Below are 23,487 nucleotides of genomic sequence, written 5' to 3' on the forward strand. Positions count from 1 at the left end.
GCCTCAGTTTCTCCTTTCCTGATTCCCACAATTTCCAGCAATCAGTCTTGGCCTCAGATTCCTGTCCTTCAGGTTCCAGTGTTCCTTGGGTCCTCTCTCTCCCGTGATCCTCTCTGATTAGGGGTGGGAGGGTGTGAGTTGGAATTAAACCCAGCCTTTATTGGAGTCCTAGGGCTGGATTCTGCATTGTGCTCTGTTGTGGCATTGCACCTTCTCATTTCCGCTCTTTCTGCCTTGCTTCATCCTCTTCATACTCTAAGCTCAGCCAGCGCATGTTGACCCCACCGGTGGAGCGCCGCTCCTTCCCACCTGCTGCTTCTCCATCTCCATCTGCACCTCTCCATCTTCTGCTCCTGGCCATTCCTGGCACGGGGACCCGAGCTCTGAGCTCTTGCCTTTTTCTGGGGCACCGTCTTCTCCTTCTCGTCACCCCGGGCAGTGCCCCTGGGCTCCTCGGCTGCTGCGGGCCTGGGCCGCCCGGGTCAGCACGGCCCTGCTGACAGCGCAGTTTACGCCCCGGGGCGGCCGCGGCAGGTGCAGTGCGAGGGGCGCCACCTGTAGGCTGGTGTGGGCACTGCCTAGAGGTTGCTGTGGCGCCGTCTGGAGGTTGCCATGGCGCTCGTTGGCGCCCAGCGCCGCCCGGGGCTTCATGGCTGTGTCGCTGCTGCCCCCTCCCAGGGCCGCAGGGCCCGGGTTCCACTTGGCGGCGTCTTCTTGCGAGTCGCTTTCGCTGCTCCGAGAAGTCGGCGGTGCAGCAACTGACGCCGCTGCTGCTCCGGTCACCGCAGGTCGCCATATTCCTCGCGGGGGCCGGCCGGGCTCTGGGCTCAGGCCGCCCACCCTGCTCCGGCCGCCGCCGCCTCTCCGTTCCCGCAGCCAGAGGAGGCGAGGGAGCGACCTCCAGGCACTGGGCGCCCGCCGCTTCCCCAGCAGCTGGCGGGGCGGGGAAGAAAGACACAAGGAAGCGGAAGGCCCCCGCCGGCCCGAGGGTCGCCCGGGGCTGTGCCCCATGGTTCCTGCCCGTGAGCAGCTGCTGGGACCCCCCTTGCCAAGTTGCTCCCCGAAAAGCTCTAAGGTTCTCAGGCCTGCAGGGAGTGACAGTTTCCCCCGACTGTAACGTAAGGCTGCAAACTCGAAGCCAGGAATTTTCTGCATATTCTTTAATAGGATGTTTCAGTCAAAGCCTTGATAATATAACCAATCTTTCTGATTGTAGCCTGCTTATAAAGAGAACATATGTACATGAAAATAAGAATATTTATGAATAGTTTCCAAACTTTAGAAGGATCAAATAGGGAGGAAAAACAAACGCTTCCACCCACCTTTGTTCACAAAAGTGTGCTTTACCAAATTGGTGTAAATTCTAGATAACTTCTGAGAAAAAACTTTCTTCAATCTAGAAAACAAAACAAGGGCCAGGCGCGGCGGCTCAAGCCTGTAATCCCAGCACTTTGGGAGGCCCAGGCAGGGGGTGATCACCTGAAATCGAGAGTTGGAGACCAGCCTGGCCAACATGGTGAAACCCCGGTCTCTGCTACAAATACAAAAACTAGCTGGGCGTGGTGGCGGGCGCCTGTAATCCCAGCTACTCGGGAGGGTGAGGCAGGAGAATCGCCTGAACTGAGCGGAGATCCTGCCACTGCACTCCAGCCTGGGTGACAGAGTGAGACTCCGTCTCAAAATAAAAATAAAAATAAAGAATGAATCAACAATGTTTTAAATACGAGTTATAAAAACATTATCTTAATAGATTTTTTTGTTTTGCTTGATCTCGCTTAGCAGTTTTTTGAACCATTTTTTCCTTATTAGAAACCACTAGAAATTGGTTTTTAGTTCATTGATTTTTGTTTATTTTTATTTTTATTTCTGAGACACAGTCTCAGTCTGTCGCCCAGGCTGGAGTGCAGTGGCACAATTTTGGCTCACTGCAACCTCTGCCTCCCAGGTTCAAGCGATTCTCATGCCTCAGCCTCCCGAGTAGCTGGGGTTGTGTGCCATATCATTCACCTCTCACCACAACTGAATGAGCTAAGGATTCTCATTATATATAGTTTATGGAGAGGGAAGTGCAGACATAAAGAGGTGAATTATCTTACCCAGATCACACAGCTGATAAGTGGTGGAGGCAGAATAGAATCTAAACAGTGTGGCTCCGGAGCCCACATGCATTGATTTGACAAGTGTTTATTGAGCACCTGCCACGGACAAGGCCTTGTGTGATTAAATAGGGTTATAATTAATAATATAAAAATGAGAAATCACTAACGCTTTTTAGACTTAACATTTTCTTTTTTTGTAGGTTTCAGGCACAGAACTGTATATCCAATAATAGTGAAATGGATCCCACTAATTATGACAGAAATGATGATACATTTAAATGACTTGGATGTTTTATAGGTATGATCTCGTGAAACCTTGAGAGAAACTGAATGATGAATGAAACTATTGTTCCTATTTCACACAGAAGAAAACTGAGGTTAAAAGGGGTAAAGTAATTTTGCATGGCATGAAGTAGAAATTCAAAGTACAGGAATTTGAACTTGGTTCTGTCCTTTTCTGAAGCCCTTGACCACTATAGACTCAAACATCACCTTGTTTTTCCACTCATTCAACACTTTTTTTTTTTAATTATCTAATAGGTTGGCAATCATCATGAGCCCCTGTTCTCATTCTGCAAATGGTGAAGCTCTCTATTGTCCTGACCCCACAGTTCCTGTCCCATGACCAGGGCCAGCTCACCAAGCAGCTGCAGCAGCACGTAAAGTCAGTGACATGCCCATGCGAGTACCTGAGGAAGGTGAGTGAATGCAGACAGATGGGGCCTGGTGCCCTTGAGCAGTTCCCGGGTCTCAGCTGCCACACATCTCATAGCGGGTGATGCTGGGGGAAGCTTATGCAGTCACAGTACTGGCTTCTTCCTCTTTTTCTTTCCATACAAGTGGCTTAGGGATGGGGTAGAGTAGTTGACTTATTTGGATGAAAACCACTATCTTCTGTCAGAAACTCAAAAGGAATCATTGCTGGCATGGTAACCTAAAGAAAAACAACAAGACAAGTGCCCAACGACACTTAAAAAGGTTATTTATTATCTTGCCAAGTTTAGGCTGGGCATGGTGACTCATGCCTGTAATCCCAGCATTTTGGGAGGCTGAGGCTGGTGGATCACCTGAGGCCAGGACTTCGAGACCAGCCTGACCAATATGGCAAAACCTCGTCCCTACTAAAAATACAAAAATTAGCTGGGCATGATGGTGTGAGCCTGTAGTCCCAGCTACTCAGGAGGCTGAGACAGGAGAATTGCTTAGATTCAGGAGGTGGAGGTTTTAGTGGGCCGAGATCACGCCATTGCACTCCAGACTGTGCGAAAGAGCGAGACTCTGTCAAAAAAAAAAAAAAATTATCCTGGAAAATTTGAAAAGGAAATTCAAATCAACAGCTTCTAAACTACTTTTTAACATGACTCATAATAAGAAATACATTCTATAGTACATATATATGTTCTATAATTTTGAATAAAAGAATTAACCACATCACATTTATTTTACAACATGTAATACATATTTTTATTCTTCATTTGTTTTGAATGCTCTGTGCAGTCTACAAAAAGTCCAATAGTAATAATTAAATTAGTCATTAAGTTGAACATTATCTTGTCTTTTAAAATGATAATCTCAAAAATGATCTTTTATTTTTGAGATTTATATAGATACACACACACACACACACACACACACACACACACACACACACATATATATATAGAGAGAGAGATAGAGACAGAGTTTCACTCTGTCGCCCAGGCTGGAGTGCAGTGGCACAATCTTGGCTCACTGCAACCTCCGTCTCCCGGGTTCAAGCAATTCCTCTGCCTCAGCCTCTGAGTAGCTGGGACTACAGGTGTGCACCATCATGCCCAGCTAATTTTTGTATTCTTAGTAGAGATGGGGTTTCACCATATTGGCCAGGCTCGTGTCAACTCCTGACCTCGTAATCTGCCCACCGTGGCCTCCCAAAGTGCTGGAACTATAGGTGTGAGCCACTGCACCCGGTCCAAGATAAAATTATTTTAACAATATACTATGAAGAGAAAAACACTGGCTATGAAAGAATATGCATAGTTTTACCCTGTTTAAAAATAAAGATTGAAAGAATGCATATGCAAATAAGTTTACTTTTATTTTTGGTAATACTTTACTGGATTGTCTGAATATTGACAATCAGTATGCATCATGAAGCTTCATGGCTAACATTGAGTACTCACTGTGTGTGCCAGGCCCTGGGTTCAATGCTCTACATGCACTTATATTTCATTTAATTCTCTCTGCAACCTGAGATGGTATAGCCACCTCATTTTACAGAGTTGAAACTGAGGCTCAGAGACTGAAAGTTAAGCCTGAGGTTACAGTCAATAAGAGGCAGAGCTGGAACTGAAACCTACGTGTGTCTGACCACCAGTTCATGTTCTGACGGCAGGCTAGTCTGCATCACAGAGTGTGGGGTAGATGGTGCATGCCTGCTAGGATGGGCTAGGTATCACTGTAGGTAACAAACAGCCCCAAACGATGGAAATGTACACCACTGAAGGCTCTTTTCCTGCCCATGCTGCACATCCTCCATGGCTCTCCTGTGCGCTGTGCCCCACATGCCCTCATCCTGCCACGAGAGTAAAGGAGCAGCCTCCATATGGGAGCTGTCAGCTGCTCTAAGAGATGAAGGAGAGAGTGGCCAGTCTCAATGGCTCCCAACTCTTTTGCCTTGAGGTGACATGCTTCACTTCCACTCACATCTCTTGGGTCAAAGCAAATCCCATGGGTACATCCACTTTCAAGTGGCCCAGGAGAGAACCTGAAATACTCGGTGGACTCCATTAAGGCCGTCATATGGTGTCAGCCTGCATGGGAGACTGTGGAGGGGCAGAGGAGGAGAGTGGGGAACTGATGGGAAATGACAGGAGGACTAAGTCACCGCAGATTTGCTTTATCCTCAGCCAGGTGGAGTTTGTCCCGGAGCTGCACAAAATCATCACCAGCATGATGAAACGGAGTAGACTTCAGAAAAAGCAGTTTGGTCAGATGTAATCAGCAGTGAACTCAGAATCAACTGAGTGACATTGAGTCAGTAAATCTCTGACTGCCTCAGTTACCCCATATGATAGTTTTGAGGATGGGAACATTGACAGAGTTGATTTGGAAGGATATCAAGAGTAAAAATTCCAACATTTTAGTTCCTTTAAGTTAAATCCAGGCACTCTTTTTCCTGCAAGTCTCCTGTTCCTTTCAGATTGCACAGGTGAGAGTGCTCAGATTAGGGCTGGAGATTGTAAACTATTGCTCCCACACTGACAGTGCCCCCGTGTCGTGCATGTATTCTGTGCATTTTCCTGTGCTAAACACTCTCCAAAACATCGTGGGGCCTGATTCTTCCTCTTTGTTCCAATGGCCCTGGGTGACTCAAGTGCCCATTCAATGACCAGGACACAGAGGTCTTAGAGAGATGCTCCATGAGGCCCCAGGTGCGAGCCTGTACCCTGCCGGAGCATGAGGCAAGGGACAGGGCACCGTCTGTGGGGATAGTGGGTGTAGTGGGGGTAGTGGTCAGCCAGGCTTGGTGACTCTACTTGCTCACCAGATGATCCTACACCTGCCACCTCCGATGGATCCACTGCCTCTGTGCCTGCCTGTACTGCTGATGCTCCAGTGGATAACTCAACATCCCAGCCTAGGCCCAATGCCACTGAAGATGGACCTGCCCCCTGGGGACCCAGGAGTCCTACCACTCAGCTGTCCCCAGGAGTGCCCAGACCCTCATTGTTATCCAGGACCTAGGAGCCCTACCCCTGGCCTTCCCTCATCAGCCGTAAATGATGATTTACTGCTGTTACCATCATCACTGCCTTCAGTGACCAAGGGCCTTCCAAGGTGCCAGCTCTGGAATGAAGGATGCCCTTGGGAGGTGATGACACTCAGGTACACGGGTGCTCAACAGATTGCTTCCTCCTATCCTCAGACGGTCTTTGCATGCATGCAGCCATTGGCACTCCCATTGTATGGAAGGAAACCAGCCCAGGGTCACACAGCTGGTCAGCAGCAACATAGCTGGTCTCAAATCTAAGGTGCCTGGCCATGCCTCCACGAGGGACCGCCTGCAAGGGAGGTTGATCCTGGCTTTGGGGAGCCTTTCCTGGGCTGCACGAATAACCTCCATTGTTCGAGACCCCAAACTCTGCTCACATCTTCCTTTCCCTGTCTCTGCTTGGGCTATGATCACGGTGACTCTAGCAGCCATTCATGGACATTATACTACTCTCTGCCATTCACTTTTGCTCTAATCTGACTTCAACCCCCACTTACTTGGTCTCTCCTTTTACAACCAACACAACCGAAATCTAGGGCTTCTTTTTTTTTTTGAGACAGAATCTCATTCCATTCTGTCACCCAGGCTGGAGTGCAATGGTACGATCTCGGCTCACTGCAACCTCTGCCTCCCAGGTCCAAGGGATTGTCCTGCCTCAGCCTCCTGAGTAGCTGGGATTACAGGCGTGTGCCACCATGCCTGGCTAATTTTTGTATTTTTAGTAGAGACGGGGTTTCACCATGTTGGTCAGGCTGGTCTCGAACTCCTAACCTCGTGATCCGCCTGCCTCAGCCTCCCAAAGTGCTGGGATTACAGGCGTGAGCCACCATGCCCAGCCAAATCTAGGGCCGGAACATGGCTGCAGCATATAAAAAGAATTGAATTCCATACTTTTGTTAACCCTGTTTTTTGTTTGTTTGTAGTTGTTGCTGTTTTTGAGACAGAGTCTCGCTCTGTCGCCTAGGCTGGAGTGCAGTGGTGCAATCTCGGCTCACTGCAGACTCTGCCTCCCGGGTTCAAACTATTCTCCTGCCTCAGCCTCCCAAGTAGGTGGGACTACAGGCACCCACCACCACACCCGGCTAATTTTTGTATTTTATTAGAGACAGGGTTTCACCATATTGGCCAGGCTGGTCTGGAACTCCTGACCTTGTGATCCGCCCACCTCGGCCTCCCAAAGTGCTGGGATTACAGGTGTGAGCCACCACACCCAGCCCTTGTTTTGTTTTTGTTTTGCTTGCTTCTTAGGGTTGTTTTTCTATTTATGGTAAAGGCATTGGCTTTCCATTTGTAGCATCAATAGAATATTTCCTTTTTACAATAACCTTATGTCATAGTAAATGGTAAAGGGATTTAAAGCAGTGGTTTTCAGCTGCCAGAGGCCTGAGAGAGTTTGGGCATACTCTGTGTGATTGGGCAGAAGGCCTGTGGGAAGTTTAGCAGAGGACAGGGCCGGGAAAGGTGATGGACAGTGGGGGTCTGTCCTGGTCACCAGGCCCCTGGGTCCTGCCCACCTGCTTGCAGCTCCCCACCCATCACACATGATGCTGCCAAGCCCTCTGGGTATTGTGGGCAAATACCTTAGGAGAGAAGCTGATGAACTTTGTTTCTTGAAATGCACAGATTCCTTGGACATCCCTGAGAGGTCAATCATGAAAGTCAACTTGGTTTTCTCCCCGTCATTTGGGTTCAGAATTTAAAGTCCACACACACAGGCAGTAAGATGATATAGATAAGGACATCATCACTCGGTTTCGGATGTTAAAATGTCTAGGTGGGTTAGGGGTGATTTGAGATCACACAACCTTGTGCCACAAAGAGGAATTCCCAGGCCAGAGGGAGACATTTTATTGCCATGTTATGATCTTATCATTGAGTTGAAAGGCAATCTTGTTTCATTTTGGATTCTTTCTTATGTTTATGTCTTATAAGGGCACTTTGAATTTCCAAGCAAATAATAATTTTGAATTAGCTTTTAATCATTGACTTCTAGCACAGTTATATGATCAGAAACATGCTGTGTGATTTGATTGCTCTCAAATATATTGAGATTTGCTGGAACAAAATAAGTCAGGTTAATTTTTGTAAATGTACCATGCATGCTTAAAATGAATGTATCTACATTTGTTCCTGAGATACAGGTTGATGGACGGATGGCTACATGGATGTGATGGAGATGGTTTACTATCGGGACCTTTCGCATCCTGCTGATGTTTTGTTGCTTAGGATATGAATGGCTGAGCGGAGGCTGTAAAACCTGGCACCCTGCTTGGGTATGAGGTTCTTCCTGCCATCCTGCCATCATTTGTTTTTTATGTTTTGTCACCAAAAGTGACCTTGAGGAACCCTGGGAGCTCAGGAAGGAAGGAGCGCCCAGAAGCAGGGACAGGGAGCTGGTTGGGGAGGACCAGAAATCAGGTTTGTGAAGGTTCCAGAGAGGACCTGCCCTTGCGAGGAGAGTGGGAGACTGAGATGGGGGAGGGGTCATTGGAATGATGCGGGTGCTACTTGGAATTGTCCATTGTGAGGCACCACCGGGGTCATCAGGGATTGGTGGAGAGGGAGTATAAAGCCCCAGGGTTGCCAAGGGAGGGCCCAGACCGAAGAAGGTTTGGTGGAAAGCAGAACCTTTTTGTCTCCCTCTAATCGCTCCTAAGCCTCACGCTCCCTTGCCCCGCGTGTCCTGTTGCTTCCCTGATCTTCTCCGTGACCTGTAGCTAAACCTTCCACCAGCGCTTGAGAACTTAATTTGAACCGGATCCTTTCCCAGACCCCTTTCTTCTCCTCCTCCTCCTCCACCTCCTCCAGGTGCCCAACAGCCCCCTTCTCCTCCTTTCCCTTCCCTTACTTCCCCCCTTCCCCTCCCCTTCCCCTCCCCCTCCCCTCCCCCTCCCCAACTCAGATCCGGCCCCGGTCCCCGTCCCCTTCCCTCCCCCCTGCCCTAAGCCACCTCCACCTCTGTCCTGGCCGCCTCAGGGCACCCTGAAAGGACCAGGACATGTGGCTGCGCTTTTGGCTCCTCTTTTGGCTCCTGCTGGGATTTATCAGCCATCATCCCACCCCTGTGAGTAGACGCTGGACCCGCGGGGTTTCTTCCTTTTTACTGGGCTGTGTCACGCGGCATGAAATTATACAGCTCAGGCCTGTAATCCCAGCACTTTAGGGGGCCGAGGTGGGCAGATCACTCGAGTCCAGGAGTTGAAGAGTAGCCAGGGCATCATAGCGAAACCCCATCTCTACAAAAAATTCCAAAAAAGATTAGTTGGGCCTGGTGGTGCGTACCTGTTATCCCAGTTACTGGAGAGGCTGAGGTGGGAGGATCGCTTGGGCCCAGGAGCTGGACGTTGCAGTGAGCCGAGATGGCCCCGCCGCACTCTTGTCTCTAACAAACAAAATGGACCAAAACAAAGTGAAATGTCATTTGATTTGTGTCATCTGGTTTGATGACTTTTTTTTTTTTTTTTTTTTTTAGACAGAGTCTCACTCTGTCGCCCAGGCTGGAGTGCAGTGGCAAGATCTCGGCTCACTGCAACCTCCGCTTCCGGGGTTCAAGCAATTGTCCTGCCTCAGCCTCCTGAGTAGCTCAGATTACAACGCCTGGCTAATTTTTGTATTTTTAGTAGACCACCATGCCTGGCTAATTTTTGTATTTTTAGTAGAGACGGGGTTTCACCATGTTCGCCAGGATGGTCTCCATCTCTTGACCTCGTGATCTGCCTGCCTCGGCCTCCCAGTGCTGGGATTACAGGCGTGAGCCACCGCGCCTGGCCAAAATATATAACCTTAAGTGTAAGTTTACTAACTTTGGAAAGTACATACACCAGCATAAAACAACCCCCTTTCAAGATCTACATTATTTTATTTATTCATTTATTTTTTTGAGACAGTTTCTCCCTTGTTGCCCAGGCTGGAGTGCAATGGGGCAATATCAGCTCACCGCAACCTCTGCTTCCCAGGTTCGAGCGATTCTCCTGCCTCAGCCTCCCGAGTGGCTGGGATTACAGACATGTGCCACCACTCCCAGCTAATTTTGTATTTTTAGTAGAGATAGGGTTTCTCCATGTTGGTCAGGCTGGTTTTGAACTCCCGACCTCAGGTGATCCGCCCGCCTCGGCCTCCCAAAGCGTTGGGATTAGAGGCGTGAACCACCGTGCCCAGCCAAGATCTACACTATTATGTCACCCCAGAAAGTGAACTCTCACTCTTCCCAGCCAGTCTCTTTCTTATCATAGGTTAGCTTGCTTATTCTGGAATTTCGCGTATACAGATGCATGCCATGCCATAGGTACTGTTTTGTGTCTGCTTTGTTCTGCTCAACACCATGTTTCTGAAATCATTACCATTGTTGTGTGGTTCTCTAACTCCATCATTTCCATTTCAGACTCAGCATATGCTGAGTTCAACCTGATGAAGGGCTATCTCTGTTTAATTCACCATCTTGAAAGAAACATTGAAAATTGAGATGTTTTCAAGAATATATAGTTAAATCCTGAGGAATCGATGTAGAAATGTTATCACAAGCTGTCTGAACTTACTCAGGGGAAGTCTTCGTCTTCACTCACATAAGAGTCTAATGGAATTAATATCAACAATCTTAGAGAAATCCCACACTATTCATGCCATTTTCATGATCTCCGCCTTGGTAATTTTTTTTTTTTTTTTTTTAGACAGAGTCTTGCTCTGTCACCCAGGCTGAAGTGCAGTGCTGCGATCTCGGCTCACTGCAACCTCTGCCTCCCGGGTTCAAGTGATTCTTCTGCCTCAGCCTCCCAAGTAGCTGGAACTTTAGGCGCGTGCCACCATGCCCTGCTAATTTTTTGTAATTTTAGTAGAGATGGGTTTCACCGTGTTAGCTAGGATGGTCTCAATCTCCTGATCTCGTGGTCCACCCACCTCGGCTTCCCAAAGTGCTGGGATTGCAGGCGGGAGCCACCACGCCCGGCCCACCTTGTTAATTTTTAAGCACTAAAATTTGATACTTATTTGTGAATGAAGTAATCTCTTCATTGTATTTTTTTTAACTTATGCTGAGCTTTAAATGACAAAGATTCATATAATCCAAGAGAGAAGTATTATTTAGAGGGATTCTTTTACCATGTGATATATAATAAATGCATCCAATGTTATACATCAATTTAAAAAACAAGTAAATAACTTTAAAGAAAAGATAACTACTGGCCAGGTGCAGCGGCTCACACCTGTATTCCCAGCACTTTGGGAGGCCGAGGCAGGTGGATCATGAGGTCAGGAGTTGGAGACCAGCCTGGCCAAGATGGTGAAACCCTGTTTCTACTAAAAATACAAAAATTAGCCGAGTGCGGTGGCAGGCGCCTGTAATCCCAGTTACTCAGTAGCTGAGGCAGGAGAATCGCTTGAACCCGGGAGGCGGAGGTTGCAGTGAGCTGAGATCATGCCACTGCAATCTAGCCTGGGTGACAGAGCAAGACTTTGTCTCCAAACAAAAAGAAAAGATAATTACTTTATACTTAGCTTGTCTTACGCATGAGTGACGGGCTGCATGTGGCCCAGGACAGTTTTGAATGCAGTTCAACACAAATTTGTAAACTTTCTTAAAACATTAGGAGATTTTGGCCAGGTACAGTGGCTCATGCCTGTAATCCCAGCACTTTGGGAGGCTGAGGTGGGCAGATTACCTGAGGTCAGGAGTTCGAGACCACCCTGGCCAACATGGCAAAACCCCATCTCCACAAAAAATACAAAAATTTGCTGAGTGCATTGTCAGGCACCTGTACTCCCAGCTACTCAGGAGGCTGAGGCAGGAGAATCACTTGAACCTGAGAGGCAGAGGTTGCAGTGAGCCGAGAGCACGCCACTGCACTCCAGCCTGGGTGACAGAGTGAGACCCCATCTCAAAAACAAAACACCAAACAAAAACAAAAACAAAAAAAAAATGGCTGGGCACAGTGGCTCACACCTGTAATCCCAGCACTTTGGGAGGCCGAGGCAGGCAGATCGCCTGTCAGGAGTTCAAGGCCAGACTGGCCAACATGGTGACACCTCATCTCTACTAAAAATACAAAAATTAGTCAGGCATGGTGGCAGAGACCTGTAATCTCAGCTACTCGGGAGGCTGAGGGAGGAGAATGGCTTGAGCCCAGGAGCTGGAGGTTGCAGTGAGCCGAGATTGCACCACTGCACTCCAGCCTGGGCGACTGAGTGAGGCGGAACTCTGTCTCCAAAAAAAAAAAAAAAAAGAGTTTTTTTTGGATCATCAGCTATTGTTAGTGTTAGTGTATGTTATGTGTGGCTCAAGACAACTTTGCTTCTTTTAATATAGGCAGGGAAGTCAAAAGATTGGATATCCCTGCTTTATACCAAGAAAGACAGCACCCCACATTTGCAATGCCTAAAAACACTACCAGCCATCTGAAAAACATGAGACTTCTAACTTCTGTTCTTTTTTGTAGCAGTGGAATCCCACGGTGATATCTGAGGGATGTGGTTACCTTTTGGAGGAGGTTGACGGTTTCTAAGGATGATTCTTTCTGAGTGAAATATTGTCGGTGTCATTGACCTTTTCATTATTTCAACTATTATTATTCCAGGTTATCAATACTCTGGCTGTCTATCGTCATCGTGAGACTGACTTTTGTGGAGTTCGAGACCACCCTGGCCAACATGGCAAAACCCCATCTCCACAAAAATTGGATAATTTGATAATTATCATTATTGGGTTTCTGAGACCTTACACATTTACCATTCTCTTCTGCACAAGTTACCTTTGTGTGAGTATACTAACTTTCTGTAGAGGTATACTTGTAATCACAAATAAGAATAAATTATATAAAACAATTCACATTTCTGGACTTCATTATGAATATGTGGTTTTACCCAAAAAAATCAGGGAAATGATTTATTAGCATAAGAATTATGAAAATGTCTGCCATTTACGTTATGAAAATTAAATAGGTCGGTGTTTGTTTAATAGAATGTCAACAGAGCTTTTGGTCAAAAATAAGTTTTTTTAACCTTTGTGCTATTTATCACAAATGGAGTATGAGGTTTCGTCACTTAAATAGGAAATTCTTTCTAAACTCTTCTGCTTTATAGTTCTATCGTATGGGTGGAAGGAAAGCTTCCAATCTCCTCTCTGAAGATTCACTGCAGAAATGAGCTGACAACAGACAGCTTAACAGGAAAAGAAAAACATAGAACAGGCATAAACATGGGAACCAGCTGAAAAATGAGACTGCTAGAAGGGCCGGATGGTTGATGCTTAAAGAGCACCCTCTTCTGAGGGGAGAGGGAGATAGATGGAGATGTAGGCCATTTAGAGGGGCAGCAAATGATTTTTAGGGGAAATGAAAGAGGCCAAGGAACAAACAATTGGCTTGAGACAAAGTTCCTCTGAGGTCATAGGGACGAGGTGACAAACTGCCGGAAGGTGAAGGGCAGAACTGCACTGCGTCTCATGATGCAGAGAAAGCCCCAGAGAATCTCTTAGAACTGCCCTCCAAGAGAATCAATGAAAAGTGTGTCTGGGCAGGGTAATTTTGAATGACATCATTCAAAGTGCATGTTCCCACTTGCAACTGGAGAGAGATCAGTATGTCAAAAGTCTGTACTTGGTAAGAATTTGGCTGCTAAGTTGTGCCATAATTTGTCTTTTGAGCCTTTTTTCCTTTGGGTAAGTTGAGCTCTACATTTTGTCTTGCCATTCATGACAGTAAAAATGTGGTTGTCTGGGGGCTGAACCTCCTTCTGAACAATGATCCAAGATAAAAGTACTAATACCACAATGCTTTTTTATATTCAAGGGAAGAGGAAGTATGTTTCAGTTTAACCACCTAGATAATTTCACGTCATTTGGCACTGCCTTTCAAGATATGTAGAAAACAGAAAATATATGAGTTATGAAGATATCTAGGCACATTTAACATTCTCTATGCCACTTAGTCCTGAACAGAGAATTTTCGGTATAAATTGGAGGAAGCTTTTTTTTTTTTTCTTTTCTCACCCCCGAGACGAGTCTCCCTCTGTTGCCCAGGCTGGAGTATAATGGTGTGATCTCGGCTCACTGCAACCTCCACCTCCTGGCTTCAAGCGATTCCCCTGCCTCAGCCTCTCAAGTAGCTGGGATTACAGGTGGCCACCACCGTGCCCAGCAAATTTTTGTATTTTTAGTAGAGTCGGGGTTTTACCATGTTGGCCAGGCTAGTCTCAAAACCCGACCTCAAATGATCCACCCGCCTCAGCCTCCCAAAGTGCTGGGATTACAAGCGTGAGCCACCACGTGAGCCAGGGGAAGTTTTTAAATTTACCACTTTTTAACAGTTCCATTTAGGAAAGTTCAGTTGAGCTGTTGGACTTGGACAACTTCGCACCTCTCATCTTTGTCCTTGTCATCTAGTCATCTATACCATTACCTCCTAAGCAGGGACATCATGGGTGCCATGAAGCATTCATGCGTGATGGCATTTCTTTGCTTGTCATTTCTTCATGTGTTTGACATTTCTCCTAGCTCCAAACTGGGCTAGCTACCTTTCCTATGAAATCTAGCAGTAGTTGTGGGATTGACGTGGTTGCTCTTTTCATCTTTTTAGATTACCCATTGCTTCTCTCGAAATCCTAGTACATGATTTTTTTTTTTTATCCTATGTGCAGAAATCAGGAAAAAACAAATTCTACAAAGAATTTGAAAGATATTATTTCAGGCCAGGTGTGGTGGCTCATGCCTGTAATCCCAGCACTTTGGGAGGCTGAGGCAGGTGGATCACTTGAGGTCAGGAGTTCAAGACCAGATGGGCCAACATGGTGAAACCCCATCTCTACTGAAAAGACAAAAATTAGCCAGGCATGGTAGCAGGCACCTGTAATCCCAGCTACTTGGGAGGCCGAGGCACAAGAATCGCTTGAATCTGGGAGGTGGAGGTTGCCGTGAGCCAAGGTAGCGCCACTGCACTTCAGCATGGTTGAGAGTGACACTCCATCTCAAGAAAAAAGTCATTTCAATGACTACCTCAGGAGATTCATAGGTATCTGACCCCCATCTGAGATGGGATTTGCATTGCATTTTCGCTATGATGAGAACAAATATTTAATATCTTAGAAGATTAAAAGCATACTGTGATAATATGGAAATCTTGGTGGGAATTCAGTCATTAGTGAGAATGTTTTGCATTAAGTTCAAACCAGCCTCAATGAAGCTGATGTGAGGGAAGGGAAAGTGAACTCTGAGTAGAGCAGGGACAGAAGGAAGATGCTCCAGTGCAGATCAGGAAGGAGCAGGGGGTGAAATGTTACAAATTCTAGAACTCAGAGAGCTGAAGGTAATTACTTCCTTTTCAAGTTGTGAAACATGTTAACCTGTGGTAAAACACTTATAAGATGATAATTACCATCTAACCGTGTTGAAGTGTACAGTTCAGTTGTGTGAAGTATATTCATGTCATTTTTTTTTTTTTTTGAGACGGAGTCTCACTCTATCACCAGGCTGGAGTGCAGTGGTGGGATCTTGGCTCACTGCAACCTCTGCCTCCTGGGTTCAAGCAGTTCTCCTGCCTCAGCCTCCCGAGTAGCTGGGACTACAGGCGTGCATCACCATGCTCAGCTAATTTTTGTATTTTTAGTAGAGACGGGGTTTCACCATGTTGCCCAGGATGGTCTCCATCTCTTGACCTTGTGATTCACCCACCTCGGCCTCCCAAAGTGCTGGGATTACAGGCGTGAGCTACCGCACCTGGCCTATTTTTTTTTTTTTTTTTTTGAAACAGAGTTTCAATTTTGTTGCCCAGGTTTGGAGTGCAATGGCACAATCTCAGCTCACCACAACCTTTTCCTGCTGGGTTCAAGTGATTCTGCTGCCTCAGCCTCCCGACTAGCTGGGATTACAGGCATGCACCACCACGCCTGGCTAATTTTGTATTTTTAGCAGAGACAGCGTTTCTCCATGTTGGTGAGGCTGGTCTCAAACTCCCGACCTCAGGTGATCCGCCTGCCTCGGCCTCCCAAAGTGCTGGGATTACAGGAGTGAGCCACCGTGCCAGCCTCATGTCATTCTTGTGTGTGTGTGTGTGTGTGTGTGTGACAGAGTCTCATTCTGTCGCTCAGGCTGGAGTGCAGTGGTGTGATCTCGGCTCACTGCAACCTCCGCCTCCCAGCTTCAAACGGTTCTCTGCCTCAGCCTCCCGAGTAGCTCAGATTACAGGCGCCCGCTGCCATGCCTGGCTAATTTTTGTATTTTTAGTAGAGATGGGGTTTCACCATCTTGGCCAGGCTGGTCTTGAACTCCTGACCCCGTGATCCACCTGCCTCGGCCTCCCAAAGTACTGGGATTATACGCATGAGCCACTGTGCCCAGCCGTCATTCTTATATTATTATTTCCCAGGTGTCTTTCCTGAAAACTATCTTCCGGTCTCGAAATGGACATGATGGATCCACGGATGTACAGCAGAGAGCCTGGAGGTCCAACCGCAGTAGACAGGAAGGTATGGCTCTGTTGGAGTCCCCATAGTGTGGAAATGAATTTGCCCTGGAAAGGGAAAGAACAGCTTCTTGCCCTCAGGTTTCTCACCTTCTCCTCTCCTCACTCTCACCAAGGACTGAGGTCCATTTGTATGCACACAAAGAAAAGAGTTTCTTCCTTTCCAGGAAATAAAATTGTCCTGAAAGACCTTGTGACTTTATGGAGATATGCGGAAACAAAAGTTAGAGGTAAAATCCGTAAGATGAAAGTGACAACGAAAATCAACCATCATGACAAAATCAATGGAAAGAGGAAGACCGCCAAAAAACAGTAAGATGTGCCTTGACACAAATACTGTTGTATGAACCATGTGCCAATCAAAGTAGACAACTGTAAAGTCCTTGAGAATATTTTCTACAATATTTGTGGCAAATTCAGTGGGCTCAAAATTGAGTTTGTCCTTTCTGCTTCATTAGTTTAAGCTGTATAATTCCTTTCCCTTCCTACATTCTTGTTTGTAATTTTTTCGGGGGAAGAGGAGTTGCTAGTACTGGCATTGGTTTTCCTTTCTCTCTCTCTTTTTTTTTTTTTCCTGAGATGGAGCTTTGCTCTTGTTGCCCAGGCTGTAGTGCAATGGCACAATCTCAGCTCACTGCCTTTTGGGTTCAAGCAATTCTCCTGCCTCAGCCTCCCAAGTAGCTGGGATTACAGGTGCCCACCACCACACCCAGCTAATTTTTGTATTTTTACTAGAGATGGGGTTTCACCATGTTGTCCAGGCTGGTCTCGAACTTCTGACCTCAGGTAATCTACCCGCCTCAGCCTCCCAAAGTGCTGGGATTAGAGGTGTGAGCCACCACACCCAGGCTTTTTTTTTTTTTTTTTTTTAATTTTGAGATAGAGTCTCGCTCTGTCGCCCAGGCTGGAGTGCTATGGTGCAATCTTGGCTCACTGCAACCTCTGCCTCCCCGTTTGAAGCAATTCTGCCTCAGCTTCCTGAGTAGCTTGGATTACAGGTGTGTGCCACCACATTCGGCCAATTTTTTTTTTTTTTTTTTGAGACAGAGTCTCACTCTGTCACCCAGGCTAGAGTGCAGTGGCATGATCTTGGCTCACTGCAACCTCCGCCTCCCAGGTTCAAGCGATTCTTATCCCTCAGCCTCTTGAGTAGCTGGGACTACAGGCATATGCCACCATGCCCGGATAATTTTTGTATTTTTAGTAGAGGCGGGGTTTCACCATATTGGCCAAGCTGGTCTAGAACTCCTGACATCATGATCCACACACCTCGGCCTCCCAATGTGCTGGGATTACAGGCGTGAGCCACCGTGCCCAGCCCAATTTTTGTATTTTTAGTAGAGACGGGTTCACCATGTTGGCCAGGCTAGTCTTGAACTCCTGACCTCAGGTGATCTGCCTACCTCAGCCTCCCAGTGTGAGCCACCGCACCCAGCCTGGATTGTTGAATTCAATGCTTGGGTCACCTCCAGATTCATTTTCACAGTCTTTCATGTTTTGGTCATATTACATTGTATTTTGCTGCCATATGACTGATCTCTTTTTGTTAAATGTGAGATACTTGTTAAAAAAATATTTAGCAATGAATTGAGGCCTAGTGGCATGTTATCTTGCTGCAGAAGAGATGGGAGTCTACTTCTGGGGGATGGTCACGGGTCCTCCATACAGGCTGCAATTGAGGTCGTCAGTGCAGGCTCAGTCCCTACAAAGGCCAGGGTATTTCCTGTCCACCTCTATTCTGATGTGTGACTCTTCTGGGTCTCAACCAGAGCCAGTGGACTTCAGTACGGGTCGCTTTCATTGGCAGACCCTCAATCCACTTGTTTTCCATCTAATCCCATGCATGTGTGCAAAAGCTGCTCTGCTTCTTTGCATCTCAGTAGTTCCTTCTGGAATTCAGCAATGAAACTCAGGGAAATGGGTTCCAAATGCGAGGCTGACTTTCGTCCTGGGTTTCCTTCTTCTCCACCTTCACCTCATGTCTGTTTACTGCCATGTTAGCAATTTGATGTATTCAATCATGGGTTTTATATTCTGTTTGGTGTCCCCCATTGTTCTCATCGGAGATCAGAAGCTTCAGATGCACTTATGTCAACTCAAGAGTAGAATGCTTCCTTAGCTTCCCTCCAGAGTCAGGTTTTGTGTTTCTAGTTCCCAAGTGCACAGCAGGAGTAGCGGTGCCCTCACTGGCTTCTCATTTGCATTAAACTGTGAGCTTCTTTAGCGTGGGGACAGGACCCTGCTCCCATTGCATTCTCAGCACCACACCACACACTCCTTGTTTGAGGCCACGCCAGACAGCATGTGCTGAAGGATGCCCTGTGGTCAGAAACAAGTTCATTAACTTTCTCTTTGAAGTGTTTTCGTCCCTGTTTCCTAGCGTTCTGGGAATTTTACACATCCTTCCTATAAAACCAAGTATCAGGTGAGATCCTTAGGATCAGGACCATGAATCAAGTGGTGTGAGGGCAACACAGCAAACTTACCCTTTTTAGGCCATTTCCTTTTTCTGCCCTCAATCTCTGTGAACTGAACCTTGTTAAAGTCAGTCAACACCAGGTTGGATGGTTTGCAGTTGTCACCTATTTTCAGGACATAACACCCTGACTTAGGAGCCATTCCGATCATTTCTAATTCAATAGATGCGCCCAGCATTCAGATTGCCTTTTCTCTCAACCAGGATCTTTAAAGTCGATGACAAGAGTTCCAGTCCTGAATCATGGCAAAGTGCAGTAGTGAACTGCGGGGTTAATGACACCATATTCTGGAAGGATCTCTCTATGGCTGATGGTCTCAGTTCCGGCATCAGCCTCTGACTGAGAATCAGGTCTCACACAGGAGGAGTCAGATGAGGAACAATCCTCTGCTTCCGATGGAGTTAGTTGTGATGAGTTGGTGAGGTCTGGTTTTTCACACTGAACTAAAATGATCTTTCGCTGTGTCAAGCACAAGACTGACCCCAGAGACACACATACTGCACCTCATAGAAGCTTTTAATAGTCTTTATATTTACTAAAGAATAGGACTAACTATGGAACTATGAAGATGAGCTGGAAATGACAGGTGACTTGCCAGCAGGCCAGAGTGTGATTTTTTTTTTGTCCCTCAATGGGAGGTGTCCATTCTCCCTTCAGTTGTGAGAATCAGTTGGTTCATTTGTGGGAAGGTTGCAGGGGGATCTTTGAATCACAGCCTTCAGATGCCAGAAGGGCAGGGGGAATCCCACACGGGCTGGTGGATCATGTGTGTGCATTTCTCTCCCTTCTAACCTGAGGAAACTAAGCATGAAAGAATGTGAGCACGCAGAAAAGGAGAGGCAGGTATCAGAGGCAGAGGAAAATGGGAAATTGGATATGAAAGAAATACACACCTACAAGTGAGTTCAGAAACTGAACCCCACCCTCCTGGGAAACACCCATTGGAGTGTTGTTTTTAACCTCTGTACAATGTTTAGACCCAGTAAATGCAGAAATAGAAACAAATGGTCAGAAGACATATCGTGAGAGAGAGAGAGAGTTCACAAAACAGAAAACAAAGTACCTTAATATTTACCAGTGACCAAAAGATGTGAAGCAGCAAAACGTCTCCTGACCCCATTGCCAGCTAGACTGTGTGGAAACTCGGTTCATACCAGCCATTCTAGGGGTGGGGTGAGTTGTTGTCATCCTTAGGAAAGTGTGTTGTTGTAGGATCAACCACATCCTTCAAAAGGACTATGCCTGTTTATAAGCCCAGCTGTTTCTGCCCTGTGAAACACGGTAAGGATATTAATACAAAGAGAATACAGCTTTATGATAAAAGATGCTCAATGAAGGATGAATTAGGGATATACTGAGAATGGGGAAGGAAACTATCATCTCAGAAGTCAGCAGGCAGTAAGCAAGAGGAGGAATCAATATAGCAACAGTTTGGATCAGACCGTACAGTTTTTTTGTTTTTGTTTTTGTTTTTCTGAGATGGAGTCTCGCTGTGTCACCCAGGTTGGAGTGCAATGATGTGATCTTGGCTCACTGCAACCTCCGCCTCCCAGGTTCAAGTGATTCCCCTGCCTCAGCCTCCCGAGTAGCTGGGATTACAGGTGCCTGCCACCACGCCCAGCTAATCTTTTGTATTTTTAGTAGAGACGGGGTTTCACCATATTAGCCAGGATGGTCTCAATCTCCTGACCTCGTGATCCATCTGCCTCGCCCTCCCAGAGTGCTGGGACTACAGGCGTCAGCCACCGCGACCGGCTCAGACTGTACTCTTATAGCCATCTGAAATACGTTTTCTAGGTAGAGATAGATTGTGTAAGGGTACAGTTGTGAGGATAACAGAAACATGGCAGATTATTTAAAATCATCCTGAAAGTGGTGCTTTATCTGATGAAAGTGATTGTAATCCATAGGAAAATGTTTCAACGTGCACAAGAGTTGCGGCGGCGGGCAGAGGACTACCACAAATGCAAAGTAAGGAGCTTCCTCCCCGCAGTTGCAGGATAGTTCAGTGCTGATGCAGATGATGCCACGGCTCTTAGATTCTCTCAACATTCAATTTCTCATGTGTTGGCTTTTTCAGATCCCCCCTTCTGCAAGAAAGCCTCTTTGCAACTGGGTAAGTTTGTTTGTTTTCCTTGCTTTTGAACATAGTCTGCCAGGTCAGGACATGGATACATTTTTCTCCCTACAGCTCTGTGCTCAAGCCCTGCAGAGGGAGATGGCAGAGAGAAAGGCTGCCTACAAGCATCACAGTCCCATCCCTGTTGGTAACCGTGTTGTGCAAAAACACCTTCATCCCCACCCAGTGGGGCCTCTGATCTAATATTCAAAGTGTCAGAGGTTCCATATTTGTAATAGCAAATGGGCCCTGACTGTAAATTAGTGAAGAGTGAATGTAACTTATTACCCACAGGGACAATTCCAAATGAAGGCCTTAAATGATGCTCAGCTAAGCTGGTTCTTGTGTGGCCTCTGTACCTTCAAAAGCTGCCGAGTCCTATGATTACATGTGATGGGACTTGTACACTTGAAGTGAAACACAGTTTTAAAACTTGCTTTGTTTAGAATTCCCACCTCATTTTTCCATGGACAAAAGTATTCTTTATGTCCTAGTGCACTTACAATTTGGTATTACCTGGGAGTGAAAAGAAATATTACAGCCATGCCTAACTGACTTCTTGAGGTAAGATTGTTCTGTCAGAAAACCCTCTCCCAGTTCCCCTGCAGCTCTTCAGGAATCCACATCTCTCCAGAGCTCTTTGTTCTCATGGGTGGCACCTCCAGAGTGAAGAAGATCCTTTGTCAAGAAGGGAAACAGAGGGGAAATGAGAGGGTCCTGCAGGCAGAGCTGGAATCAACTTCCACTCTGCCTCTTGCAAGTTGTGTGACCCTGGGCACAATTTCTCCTTCCTCTGGAAACCTCTGTTTTCTTAGATTTGGAGCAGGGTGGTCACACTGACCTTGCAGAGTTCTGAGAATCAGAGACAGAACATAAAAGGCCTGGAAAACATTCTCCAAAAAGAAGCTGCAACATGTGTGGACAATGGGCTTTTCATGCCTCTCTTACTGTCTGTTGACCTGGTGCAAGAAACATGCTCTGGTGATGGCTGTGAGGGAGGAATGAGGATAGACATAGACACTCCTGTGTCTCAAACATGCTTCTTTATTACTCTGTTATGACTCTGTCTTCCCTGGGGCAGGACCCCAGCCTGCCTACATTTGCAGACAGACACAGTGGCATGTGGAGACAACAGTGTGTCCCAATGACTTTTCTTTACTCCCCAGCTGTCGGCAGTACTTAGTGGAAGGGTGATATTATGACACTGATACTGCTATTTTGAAACCTGGAGGATGGAAAGGTGCAAAAATCTATCACCAGCAACAGAAGGTGCAGACCGTGTTGGTGGCAGTAATTTTGTCCATCAAATGAATATGTGTGAAAACATTCCCTTCTTCGGCCCTACAGGTCAGAATGGCGGCAGCGGAGCATCGTCATTCTTCAGGATTGCCCTACTGGCCCTACCTCACAGCTGAAACTTTAAAAAACAGGATGGGCCACCAGCCACCTCCTCCAAATCAACAACGTTCTAAAACTGAGAACTCCCTGAGCCTCAAGACACCTCCCGAATGTCTCCTTTGTCCCCTTCCACCCTCAGTGGATGATAATATCAAGGAGTGTCCTCTTGCTCCTCTTCCACCCTCTCCTCTTCCACCCTCAGTGGATGATAATCTGAACGAGTGTCTCCTTATCCCTCTTCCACCCTCTCCTCTTCCACCCTCAGTGGATGATGATCTCAAGACTCCTCCCTTAGCTACTCAGGAGGCCGAGGCAGAAAAACCACCCAAACCCAAGAGGTGGAGGGTGGATGAGGTGGAACAATCACTGAAACCCAAGAGGCGGAGGTTGAGTAAGCTGAGAACACGCCATTGCACTCAAGCCTGGGCAATAAGAATAAATCCGTGGGTCGAAAAAAAGAAAAAAATCAAAAAATAAAACAAAACCCACACTCCAAAAACAAACTAACGAAGAATAAATAAATAATATAAAAATAAAATAAATACTGCAGTCCTTATGTTATTGCTTTGTTTCAATATCTGGTATGATTGCCTGAGGGACCTGAGGTTTTTAATTAATTGTGGGGTTTTTTTTTAATCTTTAGAAGTGGTTGGTTATGTAAAATATTATTATTATTATTATTATTTTTTTTTTTTTTGAGACGGGGTTTTGCTCTGTCACCCAGGCAGGAGTGCAGTGGCTCGATCACAGCTCACTGCAGCCTCAACCTCCTGGGCTTCAAGCAATCCTCCTGCCTCAGCCTCCCAAGTAGCTGGGATCACAGATGTGTGCCACCACGCCTGGCCAATGTTAAAAAATCCTTTAACTTTTTTGTAGAGATGCACTCCTGGACTCAAGCGATCCTCCTACTGGTCCCGACCACCAGCCTCTTTCGATAAACATTTACACTGTTTATTATCTGATGCCATTTCTATCTTCTTCCTTGTCGTCCAGACATCAAAGAATTAGGTTTCTTCAGGGTTTTCTTTTTCAAGTCCTCATTGTTAAAGATCACTCACATTAGGGCCAGACACCACGACTCATGCCTGTAATCCCAGCACTTTGGGAGGCCAAGGCGGGCAGAGCACTTGAGGTGGGGAGTTTGAGACCAGCCCGGCCAACTTGGTGAAACCCCACCTCTACTGAAAAACATACA

The 23,487-nt window shown here is 46.5% G+C and overlaps 1 protein-coding gene across 3 annotated transcripts; it reads left to right on the forward strand.

The window, feature by feature from the left end:
• Positions 1-1,004: 1,004 nt before the first annotated feature.
• On the forward strand, positions 1,005-23,123 carry LOC106634375 (nuclear pore complex-interacting protein family member B6-like). Of its 3 annotated transcripts, XM_055101997.2 has the most exons (9): positions 1,005-1,118; positions 2,300-2,397; positions 2,640-2,797; positions 12,420-12,599; positions 16,203-16,302; positions 16,466-16,610; positions 20,686-20,746; positions 20,856-20,891; positions 22,242-23,123. In XM_055101997.2, the coding sequence occupies exons 3-9, from the start codon at positions 2,678-2,680 to the stop codon at positions 22,767-22,769; spliced, it is 1,170 nt and encodes a 389-aa protein (XP_054957972.1). In that variant the 5' UTR covers positions 1,005-1,118; positions 2,300-2,397; positions 2,640-2,677; the 3' UTR covers positions 22,770-23,123. The 3 variants fall into 3 exon arrangements, 2 of the variants coding, with proteins under 2 accessions (XP_054957972.1, XP_063455063.1); XM_063598993.1 differs by lacking the exons at positions 1,005-1,118; positions 2,300-2,397; positions 2,640-2,797 and adding an exon at positions 8,321-8,917; XR_010110627.1 differs by lacking the exons at positions 1,005-1,118; positions 2,300-2,397; positions 2,640-2,797; ... (3 more) ...; positions 20,856-20,891; positions 22,242-23,123 and adding exons at positions 8,088-8,271; positions 9,510-9,642 and having other exon boundaries at positions 12,420-12,455.
• Positions 23,124-23,487: the final 364 nt, after the last annotated feature.

Source organism: Pan paniscus, chromosome 19 (assembly GCF_029289425.2).
Source record: "Pan paniscus chromosome 19, NHGRI_mPanPan1-v2.0_pri, whole genome shotgun sequence".
NCBI classification, from domain to species: Eukaryota; Metazoa; Chordata; class Mammalia; order Primates; family Hominidae; genus Pan; species Pan paniscus.